General features: G+C 40.0%; 2 protein-coding genes across 4 annotated transcripts in view; both read left to right on the top strand.

Annotated features, from left to right (window-relative positions):
- PTPRR (protein tyrosine phosphatase receptor type R) overlaps positions 1-19,531 on the top strand; it is a 140,444-nt gene extending 120,913 nt beyond the window's left edge. For all 3 annotated transcript variants that reach the window (XM_035335502.1, XM_035335499.1, XM_035335512.1), the window contains 5 exons: positions 11-148; positions 6,473-6,583; positions 7,811-7,968; positions 11,843-11,956; positions 18,310-19,531. In XM_035335502.1, coding sequence (XP_035191393.1) covers positions 11-148; positions 6,473-6,583; positions 7,811-7,968; positions 11,843-11,956; positions 18,310-18,403 — 615 coding nt within the window. In that variant the 3' untranslated portion in view covers positions 18,404-19,531. The remainder of the gene's footprint in view (positions 1-10; positions 149-6,472; positions 6,584-7,810; positions 7,969-11,842; positions 11,957-18,309) is intronic.
- A 665-nt stretch (positions 19,532-20,196) lies between these two features.
- PTPRB (protein tyrosine phosphatase receptor type B) overlaps positions 20,197-22,821 on the top strand; it is a 63,923-nt gene continuing 61,298 nt past the window's right edge. Inside the window, exons 1-2 of the mRNA XM_035334957.1 lie at positions 20,197-20,316; positions 21,603-21,995. Coding sequence (XP_035190848.1) covers positions 20,262-20,316; positions 21,603-21,995 — 448 coding nt within the window. The 5' untranslated portion in view covers positions 20,197-20,261. The remainder of the gene's footprint in view (positions 20,317-21,602; positions 21,996-22,821) is intronic.

Here is a 22,821-nt window from a genome sequence, read left to right as displayed (position 1 = left end):
TCTAAACCAGGGATATGGAGGTAAAGAGAAGGCTTTCATCGCAACGCAGGGGCCCATGATAAATACTGTGAATGATTTCTGGCAGATGGTTTGGCAAGAAGACAGCCCTGTCATTGTTATGATCACAAAGCTGAAAGAAAAAAATGAGGTATGACAACTAGCCAGACCAAGAAATTATTGCAATGGCTGCACTCTGTAGAAAGAATCTTAGCAGATATGGAAGTAAAACAGCAGATAGCCAGCTCTTAAATACTCTTGTAACTGGTAATGTGAAAAGTAATGTTAGGGTACCCAAACACACCAGTTGCCAGTTGCAGTTGTGTAGCCATCAAAAGAGACGTCTAAACAAAAAAAAAAGACAAAAAGAAAAAGAAATTCCTTTTTCTAGATCTGTGCTGTTGGTTTCATTACTTATTAAGAAACACTTCATTTATCTGGTGGTCACGTCTGCAATTCTTGCTTGTTACTTTCTGTTATGTAAAGAATAGATGTGCAAATGGGTAGTGTTATGATTAGAGGTTTCCTGACATGGTTAATGTTTGTACTTTGCTGTAATAGCAGTTTTTGAATCTGTTCCAGGTACAACAGATCATCTAGATCATCCCAGAGATATAGCTGGGGCTCCCAGCTACGGAGAGACTTAGCCAGGATGGAAATACGTAGCTCTTTACCTTAGTACCAAGTTCAGGTGACAATAGGACTTTAATTGCTAATTGCCATCTAGCTCCTGTTATGTATTCTGTGTAGTTGGATTGATTCCCAACTATATCTTTAATAGCTTTATCTAGTATTTATATAAATTTTTGCCATGCTTTCCTTCATAGTGCCAGAGTCCATACTTTAGTGTCAGACATTTAAGAAGAAAAAACACTCTCCTATGCAGCAGGCCAATAGAAAGCTCTGTTTTGGAAGTTTGAATGTTACAGAGGTGGTTTAAAGGGTTTTTGGACAAAAGAGAGACAGACTTAAAGGAGTTTAACTTCTTTCTTGTGTCCAAACTGATACATGAGGGAGCTCTTCCCAATTCCAGGTAGATGCCTCAACCACGTCTCAGCACCTTGTCAGGTAAGCACCAGGGCCATGTTGCCCTTGCTCCACTCAACTCTCTGCACTTCAGATTCAGTTGAATGTAGTGACAGAGAAATTGAGTTTATTCAGCTAAATTTCCCAGTCTCAGTGGGCAGGGGACCAAGATCCTGGGTGCATTTCCATGGTGCAAACTCGCTGCCCCATTTAAAGGTGGACTCGGTCAACATACTCTTCCTTCCTGCTGCACTTGACCAATGCTTGGCTCTTTGTCACCATGACTGGCCTTCTAGCATGAAGTGGCTTTAAAATCCAGTGGATTTTAAGAAAAGTGTATGCAAAATACAGGTCAGTGCTGGAAAATATTCCAAGACATATTTCCAAACCAGGTGCCATTTTGAACTAGACTGTTCAATCCAGTGTCCAGAAGGCTATGTTAAAAGGATTAATCCTGAAAATGTAGGAAAGCTACCGCAACCTAATTGTCCAAAAGAATAAATATTTCACTGAGGAAATACTGCCTGTTTAAACACTCACATCTGACACTGTGTAAGAAGAATGACTTGAAAGAAGTGCCCAGTGGTTTCCAACATGTCAGGAAGCTCTGTGTTTACCTGAGTTACGCAGTCCCTCAGCTCTGGTGTTTATCCGCATTGTTGTGGCCTGGCAGTGGTAATTTCCTCCTAATAGAAAGGGTGGAGAATCTCAAGTAGTTCCCAGGCTATATAGAGAGGCTGTGTCTGCACAAGCTGTCCTGCCCTGTCTAGAAACCTTAGGAACTCTCCCACCATTAGCACATTTGTCCTGGAGCCTTGCTTGCTATTGAAAAGAAAACAGCTTGGCTAACGGCTATGCTCAAGAATATTAATTCAACTTTAACATATTTGCGGTGTATGAGGAAGGCAATAACAGAAGTTAATTAGCATAATAGTGCTTGTCATTTTTTCTTCTCTGTGGTGTGCTGTATTTCTGTCATTTTCTGGGAGGTACGTTGATAATATTCACACATACAGATGCCTTCATATTTGAAAGCATGCTCATGTCCTTATCCACATGCAGAAACAAATTCCCATACCTGATTCAGATGTATAGGTCTCTTCCCTCAGGTGGTGTAACATCACCCAACCTCCTTTTCAACGGTATTGTACTAGAATGTATGAAGTACTCTATGGGTAGGGAGCTCTCCAGTGAGAGACACATAAAAAACAATAAGCTCAACAATAAATTAATTTGGCATAAGTAAAGTTACCTGGGACATCCATTCCCTAGTTGAATATACAGATGTCATGAATTTGCAAAAGGAAAGGAAATTGTGTGAAATGATTATACACACAGGTTTATATGGAGTTTGTTCCTTTCATGAGATGAAAAACAGTTAAGACTCAATGTAGCGAGAATTTTTGTAAGATGGATGAAAATATAATGTGAAAGTACAAGGCTGAGTTAAATACTCATTTCAGCCATGTGAGAAAACATGGAGCATGAGCTTATTGTTTGGATTCTTCTTCATTTTGGTGTCTGATGAAAAAATGGAGATTGATTAGTAAGCAAGAATAATGCTAAAGAAATAACGTCTGCAGTGAGTATTTTAAACAGAGTCTGTAAAACTTTTACTAAAAACTGTACAGTGTCTGAACAGATTGGAAATCTACCTGTCCAAGGAGAGTGCACAGCAAAGGAACTTCTACCTGTTAATCAAGAAACATATTTTGGGAAGCATAAATAAAAAGTACTGTGCACCATTCTGCAAGAAGAAAGGGCTAGCACTAAGAGATGCATGAAACAACGCATGTTTATTCTACTCAGATAATGGAAATTTTTGTTATCAGCAATTATCTAGGACAATCTTGTTACCTCACTATTAAAAGCTCATATCACTTTTATGCAATGCTTTTTCCCTCAGACTATAGGCAGTCTTATCTAATCATAGCAAAGTAGAATTTGGAAATCAGAAATACTACCTTTTGCAGAATTCACATAAGGCTCTTTGACGATCACTCATTATTGCCCCCATAGAGATATCTCAGGGTTATAAAACTTAGGAAGATTTGGTCATAACTCTGAGGATTTTTGTATATAAATGCAAATCCTGCAAGCCCTCCTAAAGCCTCTCACTCAGGCATGAGTGAGAAGTGGCAGTCAATAGAGAGCAGGAGTAAAGGGAGATTCTGGAACTGAAGCTTTGCTATAATTACTCATTAATGTTGTATGTTTTGCTGGTTATTGGGTCAGTTAATGTGTAAAGTTATTGGCATAGCTATAAGGAAAAATAAAAAGGAAAAGAACTGAAGTTGAATGCAAGCACCTTCACAAATATTTGGGAATTGTTAAACCAGCTGAGAAACTCAGCTGAGAAATCCTTTCTCCATTCAGCAGGATTATCTGGGGAAACTAGGCTGCAACAGAAGCACTTTCTGGCAAGTCACAAAACCCATGCTCCTCTCACAGATGGTGGCAAATAGCAGGTGACAGCCCCAGTCTGACGGAGGGCCAGATCCCATCCAGTTATGGAGAACCACCGTCGGAGCTGTCACATGAAGCCCAGCACTGAACAGGGGTGGGATGCAAGGACATAGGACAGGGGACAGAGGGAACCTAAGCCTACAACTCTGTCAGGGAGGGAAGGAAAAAGGACAAAATAAATTAAAGGTCATGTGAGATGCTGTTTGTTGTATGAACTTCCTGTTCTAGCCAGGGAATTATGGTTTTTTTTTGTTTGTTTGTTTGTTTGTTTGTTTGTTTTCCAAAAAAAAAAAAAGGAAGGTCAGGCACCAGATCAGAAATACAAAATCATTAGTTGAGGGCATCATCGGGGAGCTACCCTGTGCAAATGCATCCTGCGGAGGAATTTGAAAGGTGGTTGGAAGATGAGATTTTGTACAAGAAGTAAGAAGGTTCCCAGGCTTTTGGCTGGCATGCAATTTGGCTGGGATTTTATTTTTTTCTAGCTTAAGCATGTTTTAAAATATCCTGGTTGTAGCTGTTATGTGTTTGCTGACTACAAAGAGGATTCAACCCCAAGTCTGCAAAATCTGTGACCTAGTTAGAAAGTGCTGTGATAGATGAACATGCTCAAAGGGAAACAAAGAGGCCTGAACGAACAGCAAAGGAGAGGATGAGCATGAAAAGTGGGAACTATATGATAAGAACAAGTGAATTCTTCCTTTTTTCTAGTATATACAGTAGGTGATAAGCTTTTACTAATTACAGACATGAGGCTAGAGAGCAATTTTCTTAACCACTGTGTCTGGCTTTTGAGCAGGTCTAAAATATACTGACCTGAGACTGGTGGAATTTCCTTTTAGGTTCAAGTAATAGCTTGAGGCCATTAATCTTTTTGTTGGTGGTGGTACTGCTGGGGTTTCTATATTATTTTCTGTACGTCTGATATCTTTATCCCTCCCACCTTCACCTCTATCCCTTTATTACAATAAACTTTCAAAAACATGTTAATTTCCCCAAATATCTGTCTTCTCAGAAGTGCCTGAAAACAGCTGATCCCAGCTCTATTTTCAAGGCTGTTAAAGCAGTAATAGAACTTTTAAAAGATGCGTGGAGACTGGGTTAAAAATAATCCATTGTATCTTACTAAATGTAGATGGGCTGTTAAATGAAAGTTATTTTAATGGACAGCCCCATTTCATTGTCCACCCAGCACAAGCTGCCAATTACAGTTCTGGGAAAGAGTCAAGAAAAACACTTGTATGGACTGCCTGAAGGTTTTGTAGTATGCACAGCATACTTTCATTTATCAAGAAGTCTCAGGGGTTGACTGCACTATTGTTGATTGTCAGGGTACAATTGTGTATTTAGATTTTTTTCCCATATTAGCACTGAAAACTACACTCCCAGGGAGGGGCATGAATTGCAGATCTTGCAGATGATAATAGCTGTATGTGTCACATGGTTTGACTGTGGAACTGGTGAACACTTTTTTTCATACAAATTTCTGAGTATTTTATTGCCATTCTTGGTGTCTTCGGGGAGACAGCGAATTTAAGGTGCTTGAGTAACTCTCCAAAAGACAGGATTTGAACGAAACCAGTCAGATTGGCCAGCATTATTTCAGAAAATGTGGCTTTCGTACACCTTTCACTCTAAAGGTAATGAGCATCTATTTTTAGATGAGTATTTATAGATCAGGGATGTTTGCATTCAGTTCAATCAGCTAGTGGGTTGAGTACCAGCTTAAAGATCAAACCTGGACGTAAAGCCTTGCATTTCACTGTGGCATTTAATTTGAGCACTACTGATGGTTTTTCTGCCTCATTTTTAGCAGGATTTTCTGGAAGTTATGTTTTATAGCAACTAATTATATTAAAGTGATTGTTGCATTTTGCTGTGTAATGTAGGCTACTGTCTAAATATATACCAGTTTCTTCAGCAAGTGTGTTTGAGGAAATGCAAACAAGTCCTTTTGGGGTTTCCTATTCTTGTGGGACTGTCTCTTCTCTCAGTGGATTTTTTTATCTGTGTGTTGGATATTAATAAAAATGTTTTCTTTAGATATTTTTTTAAATTCAGTGAATGATTCAGATTGGCTAGCATTATTTCAGAAAATGTGGCTCACACACCATATGCTTTTGAAGTAATGAGCATCTATTTTAGAGAAGTATTTTTACAACAGGGATGTTTGCTTTCAGGTATAGAGATACTTCATGGAAATAAACATGAAATTGCAGTTGATCTGAAAATAAACAAACTTGCAGAGGAAAAAAAAAAAACAACACAATTAATTCTATAAATACTATTTCTTCATCTCCTTTTCAGTAGATTCTTGTCAGATAATGTCACCGAAATAGTGTAACACCACTGAGTTGTTAAGAATTCTGGATATAATTTTGTGTAACTGTAGCAAGATGGTTCATTGTATAATATTAATATAATAGACAACTTAGGCCACGATTCTGCAAAATACTTTATCATGCACATTAATCCCATTGAATTCAGTAAGATCTAAGGGCGCATTTGCATGGTTTGTTTTATTGTGGTTCAGGAGAGTAAACAGGACAAAAAGCCTTGTGAGGACAGGACAAATTCTAAACCTCTTGCTTAGAAGGAAGTCCCATTTAGAAAGAGTACGCTTTATAAGTCTTCAGGATTTAACTCTGTGAAATCAGGAATGTTCTAGAAAAAAAAAATCATCTGGAAGTTTGGAATCTGTAAAATAGTTCCTTTAATTTAACTTCACTGAGCCATTAAAAATAAAAACAGCTGTTTAAAGATTTCAGTGGTAGAGATTCATGTTTGGAAACTCAGATCCTGAAAATCAGGCCCAAGTCATTCGATAAGAAGCTTACAATATTTTATTAGGAATGCTTCTATTATCAATAATACCTTGTTTGAATTCATCTGTACTTAAGAGACAAAAAAATCCGTGTAAAAATTAGATCTTAATGTGGCTTCAGAGTCCAGTTTCCTGATGAGACTGATGTTTGCTTTCTAGAAATGCGTGCTCTATTGGCCAGAAAAAAGAGGGATCTACGGGAAGGTTGAAGTCCTTGTTAACAGTGTGCAAGAATGTGAGAACTATACTGTCCGTCAACTCACAATAAAGGTAACAGTCTGCACCTGAGAAGCATTGTTCCTAATGTTTTATGTTTTCAATGTTAAATGAAGTTAAAATGTTTTTTAAAGGGCATAAATTTTTACAAGAGGAGTAACTGAGCTGTGAAGCTCACAGCTGCAAGGTATAATTGAGACCAAAGCTGTGGAACACATCATATTGCTGCTTTGTATCATTCTGGCAATTAAAAAAAAAAAAAAAGGTTTCAAAAAGAATGCAAATTTCAAATTTCACTCTTTTGAATTATATTTGCTTTGAGGCCCTTTTAGCATTGCCAAGATGATGTAAAGGGATTTTATTTAATGAAAGAACTAGCACAGCATGATTCAGAAAAAGATAAGCTGTCCATGTTATACATTGAGTGCATTTATAGCCTATTTGAGAATGTAGAAATATAAGGAGTGCAAAAGGAAAACTTCATGCTTTCAAGGTTCTTGACTAAGCATTAACTGTCCGAAATAAGGCAGATGCTCCTCTTGTAAGCTGCTCCCCACATTGGGCTTATATGAGATGGGACTGCAACATCTGCTCTTCCTGACAGAACTTTACAATAAATAATGAACTGGGAAGCTTTAATTCACTGGGGAGATTTGGGGAGATTTGGTTTGGAAGAGGCAGTGAGAAGTGGGTAGAAGCTATATTGTCCAGGTTAGAAGTGTGCAAATGACCATAGCTTATATTTACCTTCCTTGCTTGCTGAAATAAGTGGTAGCAGCTTCTGTTGGAGAGAACAGCTGCACAAACTGGGATGTTTCATTGACATAGAAGTGCAGCTCTTCAACACCTTTAACTTAAATACTCTTTTAATTTTAGTGTCTGACCCTTATGATAATGTCCTTGAAAGGCAGCAGAAATACTTAATAATTTAGAGAGAGTCAAGAGCCCAAATCCAGGTGGTCTCTTTTAACTCTTCTGCTGACCAAACACAGACCTCTGACAATTACCTCCAATTACAATACGGACAGCAAGTCCATAGTTAGATGGACAGAGCAGGGCTTACATGGCTGGAAAAACAGGCAAGTTTTCAGGTGCACAAACCCTTATTTAAAAGGTGTCCCTGGAAGCATGTCTATTCACCTCAAATGTATCCCCTCAAAATGTATCCAATAAAACCAAATTGTTAAATCTCTCTTAAAATGTTTACTGCCTTTTTACTGAGAAAAATATAAAGAATTGTTCACCACAAGTGTGCATATAAAACCTTGATGTTATGTCCAGCAAGGAAGTCAATCCCAGAGTGTGAAGCACTACTGGTACACATCCTGGCCAGACCACAAAACCCCTGACAGTGCCCAGCCGCTGCTGCAGCTGATGCTGGACGTAGAAGAGGACAGGCTGGAATCACCTGGCCGAGGGCCCGTCATCGTGCACTGCAGGTAATTTGCAACCCTTTTCTTAAACAACTTCCACATCAAATCACATATAACAGTCCTCCTAAACAAAGAGCATATCTGGGGAAGAGAAAAATTCCCTAGGTCTTCTACATGATAATTGCCTTTTTCAGCTCCTATCTGAGGATTTGAGTTTTGCAGAGAATTTCCTTGTTTCTAGCAAATCTTTTCTGAGACATTCTCCATTTCTGCTAATGAGCTCTGTGTTTGAAAGACCAGCTGGAAAGATGTTTTTGCTTCTGTTTCTTGTTCATGATTTGCTTTCTTTTTTATCTTGTTGCATTATTACATACCTAAGTCAAATGCAATGCCCCGTGACTTGTAGACTAAAATGTTGTAAGCAGCAGACATCAGGTACAAATTTGCAGATCAGAACACATCAGTACTAAAATTTGTGAACATTTTCACAAAGGCATTTGGTCTGATACTCAAGAGCAGAGTGTTATTAACACAAATTATAATGAACACAATTTGCAATGAATGTCCTTGTAATCACTCTAAGTACATCATTCCCTTTTATTGTTTGATGTTGATTCATTGCCCCCTGTTGCAATTTAAGTTGTAGGAAGTTGGACTGAATTTATGTATTGGTGGAAAAAAAGTAGGTGAAGCAAAACAGAAAAAAAAATGAAATTACTGTTTCTTTACTTGCTTTGTCTCATAACTATGATGCATCTCTTAAAATTGGTATAATACTATTTTTATTTTTTTTCTAGAAGCACATCAAAACCAGAGCTTTTCATCTGGAGCCACTTCTTTTTTAACTCCATATTTTGGAGTTAGAGAAATGGAAGCCAGATTTGAATCACTCATCATTTTGCAAAACTAGAACGTGATGAATAGGAATTTTCTAAATTTTATCCAGTTGTTTTTGTCAGGAATTGTAGTTATCCTAAACAGTCCACAAATCCATGAATGGCCATTGAGGTTCCCATTTTTCTAGGATCTTCAGTAACTAAGGTTTTCAGAGGAAGAAGGTGTCTTTCTGATGTGAGCGATATAACAACAAGGTCTATAATTTTTCATGATTGAAGGTCTAGACCCAGGATTAAAATTAATAGTTCTTCAGTGACAACTCACCTATTTATACAACACTACACAGTGGTCTACAGAGTGAATAAACTCACTCATGCTGCATTTTCTCATCACATAGTTTCTTCCCTTTTAATCTGAGTTGCCAGGGAGGTCATCCAGGTCTTACAGAGCATGTGCGCACTTTTAAAATCAGACCTGAGTTACAAATGCACAATTCTCAGTTATTTACAGAGAAGCATTATAGGGCACACTCAAGCATGATGCTTAATCTGAAATAGAAGGGCTTTAATAATCTCTTAAGATTTGAATTTATAACAAGTAAAATATATATGTATATCAATTTTTTATGTGTGTCTTCTTGTAGCCTATCAGCATAGGCTTCTGTCTTACACACTTCAGTGAGGAGTCCGTTCAGGATTTAGGAGATAAGGAAGACTTTACACATTTCAGCAAAGCAGTTCCTGTTCTGCAAACACATGGAAAAATAATAAGCATTTGTTTTGGTCCTTGAAATCAGCAGATGTGATTCTCCACATACCAAGGAAGTCGATTTCCAAAGGAAGAAAGTTTTAAGTCCTTTAGAGTCTTTATAGTGATATTCACTGGAAAGGTATATAAGCTTCCTCTCTCACATTGCTCATTTAGAGCACGTGGCAAAGATGGAAAATATCTCCTTAATCTGTCCTTTGCGTGTGTATTTAATGTCAGAATAAGTTTGGGTTTGATGGAAACTAGGTACTTTGGGATCAAATATGTTTTAATTTATAGATTTCAGATATAGAAGGATTTTTTTATCCTTAACTTGATTGAGTAAAGGAGAATTAGACACACAGAATTATATTCTGCAAATGTAAAACTAATTTAGCCCCACTTAGTGAAACAAAGCTGACCAAGAATGTGGCCCACAATGCAATATTCTACTTCCCAGAAGACACAGTAATTTTGTAGGACTTACATGAGTTTCTTAAATGAGAATAAGTGAAAAAAAAAAAAGTCATGCTCAGAAATTTGACACTATTATTGCTGGAAAATGTTACTTTTCCTTCCTCACTAGCATAAACACGTTCTATAACAAGCATAATGCCTACATCTCTTAATCCCAGAAGCTCAGCAGTCTACACTCCCCATTAGCTGACCATTATGAATGAGCTACTACACCTTAAATCCTGAAAAAGAAGGGAAAAATAGAAATATATATTATAGTGTTACATGTTTGGGTGCCAGAAAACACTTCAAAGAAAGTAGATCTCCAGATTTCTGGATATACCAGAAAAGAAATGTAAGGCAAGTGAAGAACTGTGTTGTTTTTATCTTGCACTGTCTGAAATAATGCTGTGTAATAAAATAGGACCTGCATGCTTGAGCTGAGGAAGAAAATACATTAGAAAACCCTAGCTTTTGTCTAATACATATTAAGGACTTGTCCAAGAACACTTAATCCACAAACACACACCAAAAAAAAAATGCGGGGAAAAAAATAACCCTTCATTATTAAGTTTGGTTACATCTGAATTGTTTAAACTTCTTAGTCCCATTTTCAGGGATTTCAGAATATCTGAGGAAGAGAATAGGGGTATGCATCCAATGATAGATACTTGCAGATCCCTGTATAAACTCTTGCCTCCTTTTGGATACCTCTATCCCATAGATATTGATGTCCTGGCTGACACTGCCAGGCTACCAGCTCACAATCTTCAGTTTACTTGAGCTTTTCTTACACTGCCAGTTTTACCTCTTATTATCCCCTCATGGTTGGCTTAGACATACTCGTATATTTAATACTGCTGAGTCCTCTTGGAAATACTCACTTTGGAAGGAGTAGGCTTGCTTTTGAATCCCAAAAAGCACTGCTATCTTTCATTCTGTGGTGAGTAGGTTGTGATTTGTTTCAGCTGTAGCAAGTGGACATACTCCTGGTAACGCTTTGCACTCATATCAAGCTCTCATCTGGGACACTCAACACATACTTCCTGGCTTTAGTTTAAATAACTCTTGTAGTGCTTTTATGAAGCAGGTAGCACTCATACCCATTGCAAAGACGAAGAAAGCAAGGTCTAATAGCTAAGCATTTCTTCTAAAGTCAAGCCAAATGGAGACCTGGACCCCTGATTCCATGTTTTAACTATTTTCCTCACATTTTCCTGGCATGTAACATGACAAGGAAGAGCTATACTGAATTCCACATTGCTTAAGCAAGAAACAGAATCAGGCAGAGACTGTCAAAAGTGCTGGAAGCTCGGGGAGTAGAGATAATGCCAAAATGGCTGTTTCCAAGCAGGCATCAAGAAAAGCTGAAGTTACAGTATCAAACCCTTCTCCCTCCTGCAGAATCACAGGAGAGGGCATTAACTTCATCAGCATGGCTCTTGGTCCTTTTACCTTCATGGTTAGAGGTACAGTTAACAAAACTCCTCTATCCTTCAAGGGCTTCAAACATAGAGCCCCATTGACTTTTACCTTTAGGTGGGGTTTTCTCCCAGCTCAGCACGTATCTCCATCATTTGTTTGCATTGTTCTGTAGAATATCTGGACTTTGTGGTGCTAAGGGAGATGGTTATATTAACCACAAACTTTTGTGCAAACTGGAAACATGTAAGCCTCACAAATTGCCCACAACAGCTAGACTGCTGGGACTGCACCCTTTTATTTCTACCTACAAAAGTGAGCTGAGAAATTACCCTTACTAGTCATGCACCTGGGAACTGTTGGTTCTAACAATTTCCTGCTTCATATTTTTAGTGTTGTCATATCTGTGTAGTGTTTTCCAATTAACTCCCTTGATCTGTGAGCTCCATTCACCTATTAAATTTTGCCTTCTTTTCAGTGCTGGTATAGGAAGAACTGGTTGTTTTATTGCCACAGCCATTGGTTGTCAGCAACTGAAGGAAGAAGGAGTTGTAGATGCACTGAGCATTGTCTGCCAGCTACGAGTGGACAGGTGAGTTCCAGAACTGTAAATCAATCAGATAACATGAATTTCTTTAAAGTGACACTGTAGTCTTCTACATCTTTGCAGAAAGTGTCTTGTAGCTGATACAATATCTGAAACCTGTTACAAAATGATAAGAAATATACAGGAGTCAAGGTCTTCAGAAAAGTCTGATAGGCACCAAAATTAAATATTCAGGTTGCTAAACATCTAACATGCATACACGATGACTTAATAATTGCAAATAACTGTCCTAGATTTTCTTCTGACTCCAGCTGACCTGCTTCTCCTTCTGCTGATTGCAAAGGCAACTTTCCTACATGCACCATCATCAGCTGAACAAATCCAACACAGAAAGCATTTCTGTAGGCTACTCGACACTTTCTAGGCATATGCAAAGAGTTATTTTTGTTTATACTTGAGGTCTTTCAGGACCCAAATTCCAGCTGCTGTTAACAGTGCGAGGACATCACTAACACCTAGAGCAGGGCCCTGCCTTCTGTATGTAGGCCAGGAGAAGAGACACAGATTATGTAGACGTTAGTACTCAGTCAACTCTAGCAGGAGAAACACAGCATCTTCCTTTCCTATCCTGGCAGAAGAGTGGGGAAATTTTTTTTCCATATATTTTTTTAAGATATGTTTTTGTTCTACTTCATGATGACGGATGGGTTTCAAAAGTGGTCTTAGAGCTGAGATAAGCGTGCCGTGATTGGAGTCTCCCACGTGAATTGACTATCCTACACTACAGTTGTTGACTGAAAGCAAGCCTCTAGCTGCTCTAACATCAAACAGCGGGTTACATCAGCATGGGGCATTCTCTGAAGGACAAAGAAGAGTACTTATGTCATCCAGATACTAGAGAATTGGGGAAGGAAACATAACCCATCTGCCCAGCGTAGTCCATGTCCTAACATGGAGAGGAGACAGACTGAGACTGGTTTACTCTTCAGTAATGACTCTGAAAACTACTTCACAGCTGAATGCTGCTTTACATGGAGTGGCTGCCATCGCTTTTGCTGACTGGCATGACAGCATTAGCTGAGTATTCAAAATTAATTTCATATTTAGATCCTGATCAAGGAATATTGTTTTCCGGGTGAAACTGGTTGACATTCTACTGAATTAAATTGTCCTGAGATGGCAATCCTGTGGTGGCTGGGCATTTGGTGCTCCTCTTTTCCCCTCCTGGAGCTTTCTGCTGCCTGCAGCATCCCACTAGGTCAGAAGAGACACGGGGCAATCAGGAGGCAAAGATTAGGATTGTCTTTGAGCTTGGATTGACAGGGACATCCAGGCTCACTCAGTGTGTAGTTCACAGCAGAGATTACCAAGTCTGATGCTGCTGCTACTTCCTTAGCTGTGCTGGAGCTCCTTTTGAATTGGGTTGGCAGACTAACCCAGCTTAAGAAAACAGCAAGGCATTTGCTGCAGAGTTTTCTTAAGTCAGATCAATTCCCTGATTGAATTCACAGCTTGGGAGCAGGGCTTGGAAGCAGGAACGCTGTAAGCCAACATTGTTGCAGAAGGCGTTGTTTTGTAAAACCATGGCTGAAGAAAGATTTGTGTTGGAAAGGAGGATGTGGGTATTGTGTACAATGCAAGCTGCTGATTTGGTTGGTCTTTTATTTCTTATTCTGCTTACAGAAACAGGATTTTGTATAAAGTAAACAAACAGGGTTGCACCAAGAACAGAGGAGTCTTGCTGTAGGTACCAGGTTATATAATCTCCTTCCAAGAGTACTAACCGTTTCTGACATACTTTTCCTCTTTACATGGAAATGACCCATAATGGGCGCAAATGCTGAAAAAGAGCTCAGGTCAAAGGGACAATACAGGAATTTTGTGTTCTGAAGCATTCTGAAAGGTTCTGGAGCCACAAACTGCAAAAGGACCAGAATCCATATAGCTGTCTGTGTTTATGCATCACTTCCTCTGCCCTTCCCCTCCCACACACCTTCATCAGAGTGGAGAATGTAACATGACCCTAACGGGGCAGCATGAGACACTTGGAGTGAAAAATTCTCCAAGGGGAGTTCCTGACCTGAAAATCACAGCAGCAGAAAAAGATGGAAGAGCTGAGGGGAAAAATGCTTACTCTGTTTTAAATTATCAACTCCACGTTTCCAGTGCTCCATCCTGATTATCTATTCATCTTGTTTTAAAAAGGCCTGTAGTGTTTTTCCCCACTTTAGTATTTCTATTTTAAGTCAACCTTTTTTTCTCATTGCTCTTATGCTTAATTGTAGAGAAGTGAGGGCAAACTCCGTTCTCAGCTACATCGTTTTTTATTTCAAATATTTTATTATTATTTCAACCACAGGAAAAATATTCCAGATTTTCAGCATTATTACTGACAACACAGTTTGGTTAAGTATATCTGGCTAATGAACTTTCTTTTATGTATTATGATCCTGGATTACCTTGGAAAAAGAATGGAAATCTGACCTAAATATAAACATTCAGCACACCAATGTCAGTGACACAAAGCTTGTTATAAAATCTAAGTTTTGTGGTTTGTGCATTTTGATATTTTTTCAAGTTTCAAATTATTTAAATAGACTCCAGAGATATTGGTGAAGGCTCCTCAGCTCTACCTAGTCTCAGTCATTGCCTGAGACAAAAAGTACATTTGTGTTTTAAATTTTGAAGGCATTTTTCTGGGCAAAACTCAGTACACCAGATACTCGTTTTTCTTCCCTTTTTCCCGTTGCCCATATTGCAGGATGGCTCTTGCTCACCTGGCAGTTAGTTTCTAGCAAGGATTGCTAAAGCAGAGCTTAGCAGCCACTACCAGCCCAGCCAGACTCCAGGTTCGTAAAGTAGCTGAATGTCACTGTAACACACTCAGAGCTCCACGAGACCAGCTTCTCCTGGTGAGCCAGTCCTGCCATGGGGTTATCAGCTGGTAGTGTGTGAGATAAGGTCACTACAAGTGGCTTGAAGCTGGCATCCCACTAGACATGGCTGCAAGAGCTGGATGTGGCCATAGCTGTGTTGCATTTCAGTTGCCAGCGTGGCCAACATGAGCAATGAGGTACAACCAGGAACAGAGCATGAACAGAGATGAGGCTTTCATCCTCATGAAGCTGGCCAGCAGCAGGCTGCAATTTATTCTTTGTACATTAGATTGCCTTCACAAAAAGAGGAAACTGAGTGCTCAACTGAATAGGATGGTTTTATCTGACTACCTGAGAGCCAGAAACTTGCCCAAGAGGTACACTGAATTTTTTCATCTGTGATAACTCATCTCCACTAGGTTCCCAACCAGGCTTGTTCATGCTTGGAGCTGGACCATCCAAATGCAGACCTGCAGATAAGATAAACACACTTGGTGGTATCCACTTGTGTGTGACCTTTCTGTCACATGGGCCCAGGGCCTAATTTCTACTGAAGTGAATTGAGCAATAGGAGACAGAAAATAGAGCTGTGCTGGATGGACTCTCCGTGTAGGACAACTGATGCTGTTGTGATTTACGGAAACATTCCCATTGCCCATTGCACTCTGTGAGAACCAAACAAGCATGCAGATAAATTGCAGATAGTGGCAAAGAGCTGTGCTGAAAAATTGATTAACTAACTGCCTATGAAGCCGCTCTAGAAGCAGAGTTTAAAATAGAGCTCCAACAGGGAATGGTGGGGGAGAGAGCTGCTCCCAGTTGCAGTATGTTCAGGTGCTGTGTTCATCTTAGCTGCTCAATGTAAATTATGAGATTGTTAAGGGGTGAAAGGATCTGGCAGCAGTCACCTGTGCTGAGCTAACATGAGGAAATGGACCATCCACTCAAAATCTTGACCCAGGTTGAAAAAATGGCCGTGCTCTGTGTGGCTTCATACAAAGACAGACCCTCAGCTCTGCTCAACTTTATTTTTTTTCCACTTCATTTTTCATGTTTTACAACAGAAACAGGAAACGTTTGATGTGAGGCATCTTCAAGGTTTACTGTGATATCGAGAAACTTTGCACATTCTTAACCTTAAAGGCACATTCTTGGAATGACGTCCAATAACTTTGCTTTTGGCTCCCCAGACAGGATGAAAAGAGTTTCCAGTGTGCGTCAATTCATTGTTTAAGTGTTTTGACTAATCGCTTCAGGTTAGAAAAAAAAAAAATTCCAAACGCTGCATCACATTCATTGTGGAGCGGACTGCATCCAGCTGCACTAGCAGCAAGCCAGAGGGCAGGGAACAAACCCCTGCACCATGGCTGCTCAGGCAGACCTGGTTATGGTCCCCAAACCATCTGCGCACCAGGGTTTGTTTCTTCTGAGCAGCACCCCAAAGAAGCAGCAAGCCCAGCGGCTCGCAGAGGAGCCAGCAGCGGGAGCTGGCAGAGCACGAAGGCTGCAGGCCCGGAGGTGCCGCAGCTGCGGGTCCATCCCTCCTGGGCACTGGGGACACGGGAGAGGAAACCTCCCTCCCTGAGCAGATTTCCTCCTGAAACACTCTTCCTAAAACCGGTGTTTTAGGATCACAGATAATTCCTTGATGTTAGGTGTGGGCTCTACACAAGAACAAAGGGGAGAATCCCACGTGTGATAGAGCTGACAAGTTGTCCGGACCTCCAAGACTTGAGTGACCCCTCAGCTGACAGGGATCTGCACTGCTCTGCCCACACAAGGTTTAGGAGCACCACAACACCTTGGTTTTGCTTGGGGCAAATGTAGTAGTGCTGGGCTCAGCCCCAGCCAGGCTTTTATGTGCCTTCTCAGAGATTTTGTGTGTTACTTCAGCTCAACAGAGGTGGGTGCAAGGGTCACTTCCACGTACAGCCTCGTGCAGCCAGGCTAGTTTTAACCTTCCCTTCCTGCCACGTGCTCCTCCCTGGATGCCTTCTCCTCCTCCACCCCTCCTCACAGCGGATCGAAGCCAGGGAATGCGCTCCCCGATAGCATGTCCTGGGGGACACGGAGCAAGAGCGGCTGGGAAGGGGCTGCGTAGGCTGGGCAGGACGCAGCAGGGAGGAGGAAGGAAGGAGGCCAGGCAGCACGGAGGACCAGAACAAAGCCGTCCCAGCACCTTTAGGCTCTCACTGGATCTCCAAGCAAGAGACGGGTGCAGAGGAGAGTGGCTGCAGGCAGCCAAGGGTTATGAATTTGTGGATGTCTTTGTTGGCAAAGCGAAGAGGCAGTACTGAGGAAAGTGAAAGGGCTTTATGGTTATAGGTGAACTTGTCTAATACTAAAGGACAGCATTTGTTGAGGCAATGTTGCCATTCTTCAGACAGCTCTATATCAGTAGACTGCTTTGTTGCTGCTACCCCTGAAAGTGATCGCATGGGAGTCTGTCAGACCTTCTACTGTAAGCTGCCTGGCTTTTACATTGCTCTGGATCCAAATCCCCCTCTGAATTTCATTGCTTTAGTGAAGGTTTAGCTTATACCAGACATATTACACGTCTTAATGTCATCCTTCCATCTAAGTCCATTCATCCCCCCAAAGGTAGTAGTTGCTCCAGGGTAAGCTGAGGATGAGCTTGTTGCTTTGAATATACTGGCAGGTGAGAGAAAGTGGAATTAAGTAAACCCGCGCCTTCACTCGATGAGAAGTAAGATCTGAAAGATATTAGTACTGTCAGAATAAAGCTCTGTTCAATTTCAGAGCGGAATGGTAACACTTATACTAAATATCACACCTACCTCCTGTAGGACATCATCCCCTTCCTACCTCACTGCAGTTGGCACTGGACATGTGGGACTTGATCCTCACAGTTTGACCTGAAAAAGGGATTGTAATCAGTTGAATGTATTAAATGTCGGCATCTAACCCAGTCTGGCTGTTTAATTAGTCCTTTTTATGGTCAAGTTAAACTCTGTTGTATTGTTGGTGCTAAAGTGAGTCACTGCTGTAAAATTTCTTAGGTGGCTGCTGTTCAGACAGGATGCATTGCAGGCATTAGAAAGAGGACAGGAAGAGCTGTTCTCTGTACAGGCAATCTGAGGGTCAACGAAGGTTACATTTTTAGTAAAGGACAAAAGAGAAAGGACAGATTCTGAATATTCCCTTGCTCCATCAAAGGTAGTGATGATTCCTTGTACCTGGTCTTCCTTGCTCAAGCGTCTGAATGAATTTCTCTATGAGTGTGTTGAATTTGAAATATAGGTTTTAATTATGCAAAATGTGCCAGGTGTTTCTTCTCTGTAGTTCTTACTTGGATGGTATCGGGACCAATAGTTCATGCTGTACACATAAGTCATGAAGTATGTACTTCTACTCAGGCAAATCTCCCACTTACTCAAACAAACTCTAAGTCAAACATTGAGGAAAGTCCTTGTGTTATCTGGTGGTGATGGGGCTGGCATGGACAGGAGGTTGTTGCATGTGTAAGAAATAAGATTTCATTCTGATGTGTTTCCTTTTCAGGGGTGGAATGGTTCAGACCAGTGAACAGTACGAATTTGTGCACCATGCACTGAGTCTGTATGAAAGCAGACTTTCTGCAGAAGCTGTCCAGTGAAGACAAGGAGGGTAAAACCGAGTGTCAGTCTCCTGAGGTAATTTATTTCATTACCTACCAGCAGCTTCTTCAAGGAGTTTACTGCAGTGGGAAGAACGGCTTTGAAGCCAACTTCTGAAAGGATTTTGAACAGTTTGGCAAGAGTATAAAGATTTCTGGACCCTTACTGTATATGAATGTATTGTGAGCTTCCCAAAAATGATTTATAAAGAAGGTACCGTGCTGAAACTACACATGGATTTCACGTATATATCTAAAGGTGGGTTAATTCTGTAATACTGGTATCTGCCATATGGAATGTATGTATGTGCTACTGCTGGAGTCAGCTGGACATTGGAACTTCTACAGAAGAAATGTTTATCAAGTGTATAAATGCTTTAGCGTTTGCAAACTGTCTTGTGAATGGACTGTCAACTGTACTGTAAAGTGCTATTACTGATTATGTGGTGAGCTTGTTTCTTGGCCACATAATATTCTTGCTGCTAAAATTGCAAGTGTTCAATTATGGATTTAAAAAATTGAAAAAGAAGATGAGATAAAATTAAAAGTCTTGTTTTTGAAAATATTCAAAAGCAGTCAATATTTTGTATGGAAATATATGTTCTTCATACTATTAACTATTAAATGTGTATTTACTGTAGGTCTTACAGAGCAGTTGCAGAGCACAATGTCTGTTATTCAGTGTGTATGTATTTACCCTATACTGTTGATTGTCTTGGAACATGCTTCTGCTACGGACCCAAATCCAGTGTATTTGTAAATTGTGTAAGTCACTTTACTTTTAAAAGAAACTTTGTAGCATATATTAAATGGTAAGGATTTTAAATATTTGTCTGTCTTTTATTAATATGGGATTTTTTGCTTATGTTGTTTATCTGCTCTATCTCTTTCAATGTGAGATGGATGCCTTTAGTGGTATGGACTGTTCCATGACAGGTTATACAAAAAAGAAAATGCTGCTATGACTGTTTCCTTACTGCTCAGTAAGAATTTGCTTTTAAGAAAAATTCAAAGTTGGCATTATGACTTATAGCACTGGGAGGTCTGTTCACAGGGTATAATGAGTTTTTAATACAGTGATGTTGACTTTGCTTCATACTGCTAATAAATTACACTTGATATAAAATATTTACTGAAGTCTCTATTTTTGCTTAGAGTAATGCAGCACACATTCTTTTACCCCCAAACCAGACACAGACCAGTACAATTTGGTTAGATCTCCCAAGGCTTCAGACCACAGGAGAGTCAATACAGATGACACAGGCAAGCTCCTACTGACACTGAGCAAAGCAGATCACCTGGTGAAGGCAAAATCAGCATCACTGGATCCTCAGGGGGAGCTTGTATAAGACCCAGTACAGACCTCAGAGCTCTGCCTCCTCCTCTTCCCCTCCTCCTCCCCTTGTCCTCTTGACTTTTAGGACTTGTGGAGCTACAAATATCAATATCAGGAGTTTGCTTGATTACATATCAAGAAGAAATGTGTATGTGTTCCCTGGATAATACAGTATATACCTATTCAGCACCATCCAGATCACCTGCGGACTCATAATTTCACAGGCAACACATTACACAAAAGTACAATCCCTTTTCTTTGGACTTTTAGTCTAAAGAGATTCATCGCCATCTCTTCTAATGCCTCACATATTTGTATTTTTCCAAAATAAAGCAACTAGTAAACTCTGAAGAATCATATGAAACGACAAAGTGGTGCAAAACTCCCCAAAACAATTGAATAGAAGGAAGTGCTCGTCACTGACTTTTTCCCCCTGTGAAGGCACATTTCCTTCCTAGCCTTCGCTTCACTTATCTGAGGTGTTTTTTTTTAAGAGAAGCGTGGGGAGTTGCTAGAGGGAAAATGGATTCTTTAATTCACGTCCTGGCTTTTACCTGTTTTGCCTTGATGTCCTCAGGTAAGTGTCTCTCCCCAGCTCCCCTCCACTGTATTTGTCTTTCTGCCCCACCGGGGCAGCCGGTGACTTACAAAAGCCGAGTCACTTCTTCGGTTGAGTCCATACAAAAGGAACGGGGGGCAGGGCCAACGTAGCCTGTACTGTTTAGATTTCTTTCCACAGGAAAATAAACTGTCTTTTTCTATGCTGGATATAACTCTTATTTTTTTTTAAGAAGATCTCATGCTGGACAATCCAGGGGTTGAGCTCTGGGACAAGCTCTTTGAAAGGGAAACTCCTATTTTTTGTCCTACTTTGTGAAAATTCCAGAGGCAGGAGCTTTCTGTGATGCTTAGTTAGAAACTACCTATATCTGTTAAAACAGAGGGGTGAAAAACCCCAACGGAGGGAAATATGCATTGGCTTTAGTACATTGTAACTAATGAGGCTGGAAATGTTTGAGCAACACATTATAAAAAGAGACAAATGTAAATAAGATGGGGCAGAGAGGCTGGCTTTGAAACATCCAGTTCTGCGCTCTGTGACATGTACGGGTTTTGTGCTGGTAACTTGGGGGCTTGTTGATGAATGAGTTGTAGTTCTGTTCATTTAAGTGCTTGTTGTATGCTTTTAAAGTATGGTGGCACAAAGAGCTGATCTAAAGTGAATCAGGGCTGTCACAAAACTAACACCTAGAGACGTTGGAGTAAATCCTGTAAGAGATGTACTTCCTATCAGTAAACAACCTCCATTCTTGTAAGGCACGGGCACTGAGAGACACACAGATCTGGGAATGTGCTTTTATACGTTTTCTTCACAAACACTGAGTTTTAATAACAATCTGCAGACAGTAAATTACATTGCAAGAAGACTGGGCCACAAAACTGGAAAAAGACTGAGCTTTTGTAGATGTCTATACACTTTCAAGCAGAGGAAGTGCAATATTTAGAACTGTAATTTAAAGTTAGAAGTTCTTGGATTTATTTTATATACAGGTTTTGGTGTGTTTGTTTTTTTTTTTTTTCATTTTTACATATAATGAAGGTCAAGGTGAGCTTTGTCACAACAGTTTGCTTTTTGCATCCTCACTATTTACATTACCATGAAACAGTGCTTGCATCATGCAGGTTGTATGCTTGGTGTTCTTTTAAATAGGTTCAGCACAAGGAAAGTTCATGAAAAGTTCAACATGTAGAAAGTGGGAAGAGAGTTTTATTTGCTGACATGTTTTAAATCATCAGGAATTCACTTTTTCTTAAATAACCATGTGTAATCTATTGTATTTTTCTGGGATTTTCCTCTTCCAGAGGGGTTTCTGATTATCCATGTGCAGAAACAGCAGTGTCTTTCAGAAAAGAGGGGAGTCATTATGGAAAAGTGCAGTATGACCAGCCCCAACCAGCAGTGGCAGTGGATGGCCGATGACAGGCTCCTCCACGTGAAATCTGGCCAGTGCCTGAGCATCTCCACGCGCTCCGCGCTGTCGTCTCGCAGCATCATCGTTGATTGCTCCCAGGCAGTCAGGTGGACTTGCCACGAGGAGGATGGGCTCCTGAAGGTGGCCAACAGCTCGCTCTTTCTCACAAAGCAAGGTCAGAAGGTAATGGCCAAGCAGAGTAAGAAATACCTTCATACATGGATGCAGCTTGAAGCCAGAGAGATGGGAAAACCTGTCTACGTAAATCTCTGTTCAAAGCAAGGTGAGCTATGCCTTCAAGGAAGTATCATGGAAGTTTTGGTAGCAAAAATGTCTTTTGTATTTAATCAAATGTTAAAAACTATGTTTATATGGAAAAACATTTTTCATAGTCAAAAATGCATTTAGAGAACAAAAAGAACAGCTGAGATTAGTGCCGTCTTTCTGACAATTGGTGTGTTTTGTAAAGCCATTTTGCATTTTCAGGATGTCCCTCCTCTTCTCTCTTCCCAGTCTTTGGATCAAAGTGCTTATATGCAATCTCAGCTCACTATTTTGTGTCATTTCCTTTTACAGTTTTAAACAGAAATGTGGGTTATAATTCCTAATAGTTTTTTTAAATATGGATGTGTACAAGTCCTTCTCCTCCCCATTCATTTTATCATCCAAATGCATATTCAATCTTTCAAGAGCAAGAAGACATCTGAAAATCAAATACAATTATTGCTCTGATTAACAGAAACCATGATTAGAAGAATCATTAATCCATGATTAGGAGAGCCATATGGCTTACACATTCATGTGTTTACACAGTGTCACTCTGCCTTTAGATGAAATATCTGTAAGAACACTCAAAATCCTGAAAATAATGAACTAAATCAAAAATCTCAGAAATTCTTGCAATAACACTTAGATATGAATGGGTCTGTGCACATCCTTCTGGACCTGTGAAGTTATATGATTATATATCCACAGCAAAAGGGAAGGTAGAATGGTTTGAATATTACTTAATAATGTGTTCCTTGATGTCCTCTTGTCAATCCTTCATTTTGTCCACTTCATCCTTTCGATATTCTACTTGCACACTTTTAAGCTGTTCTTCATGGTAA

This window comes from Oxyura jamaicensis, chromosome 1 (genome assembly GCF_011077185.1).
Source record: "Oxyura jamaicensis isolate SHBP4307 breed ruddy duck chromosome 1, BPBGC_Ojam_1.0, whole genome shotgun sequence".
In the NCBI taxonomy this organism is placed as follows: Eukaryota; Metazoa; Chordata; class Aves; order Anseriformes; family Anatidae; genus Oxyura; species Oxyura jamaicensis.
This window is presented reverse-complemented; position numbering and strand designations above follow the sequence as displayed.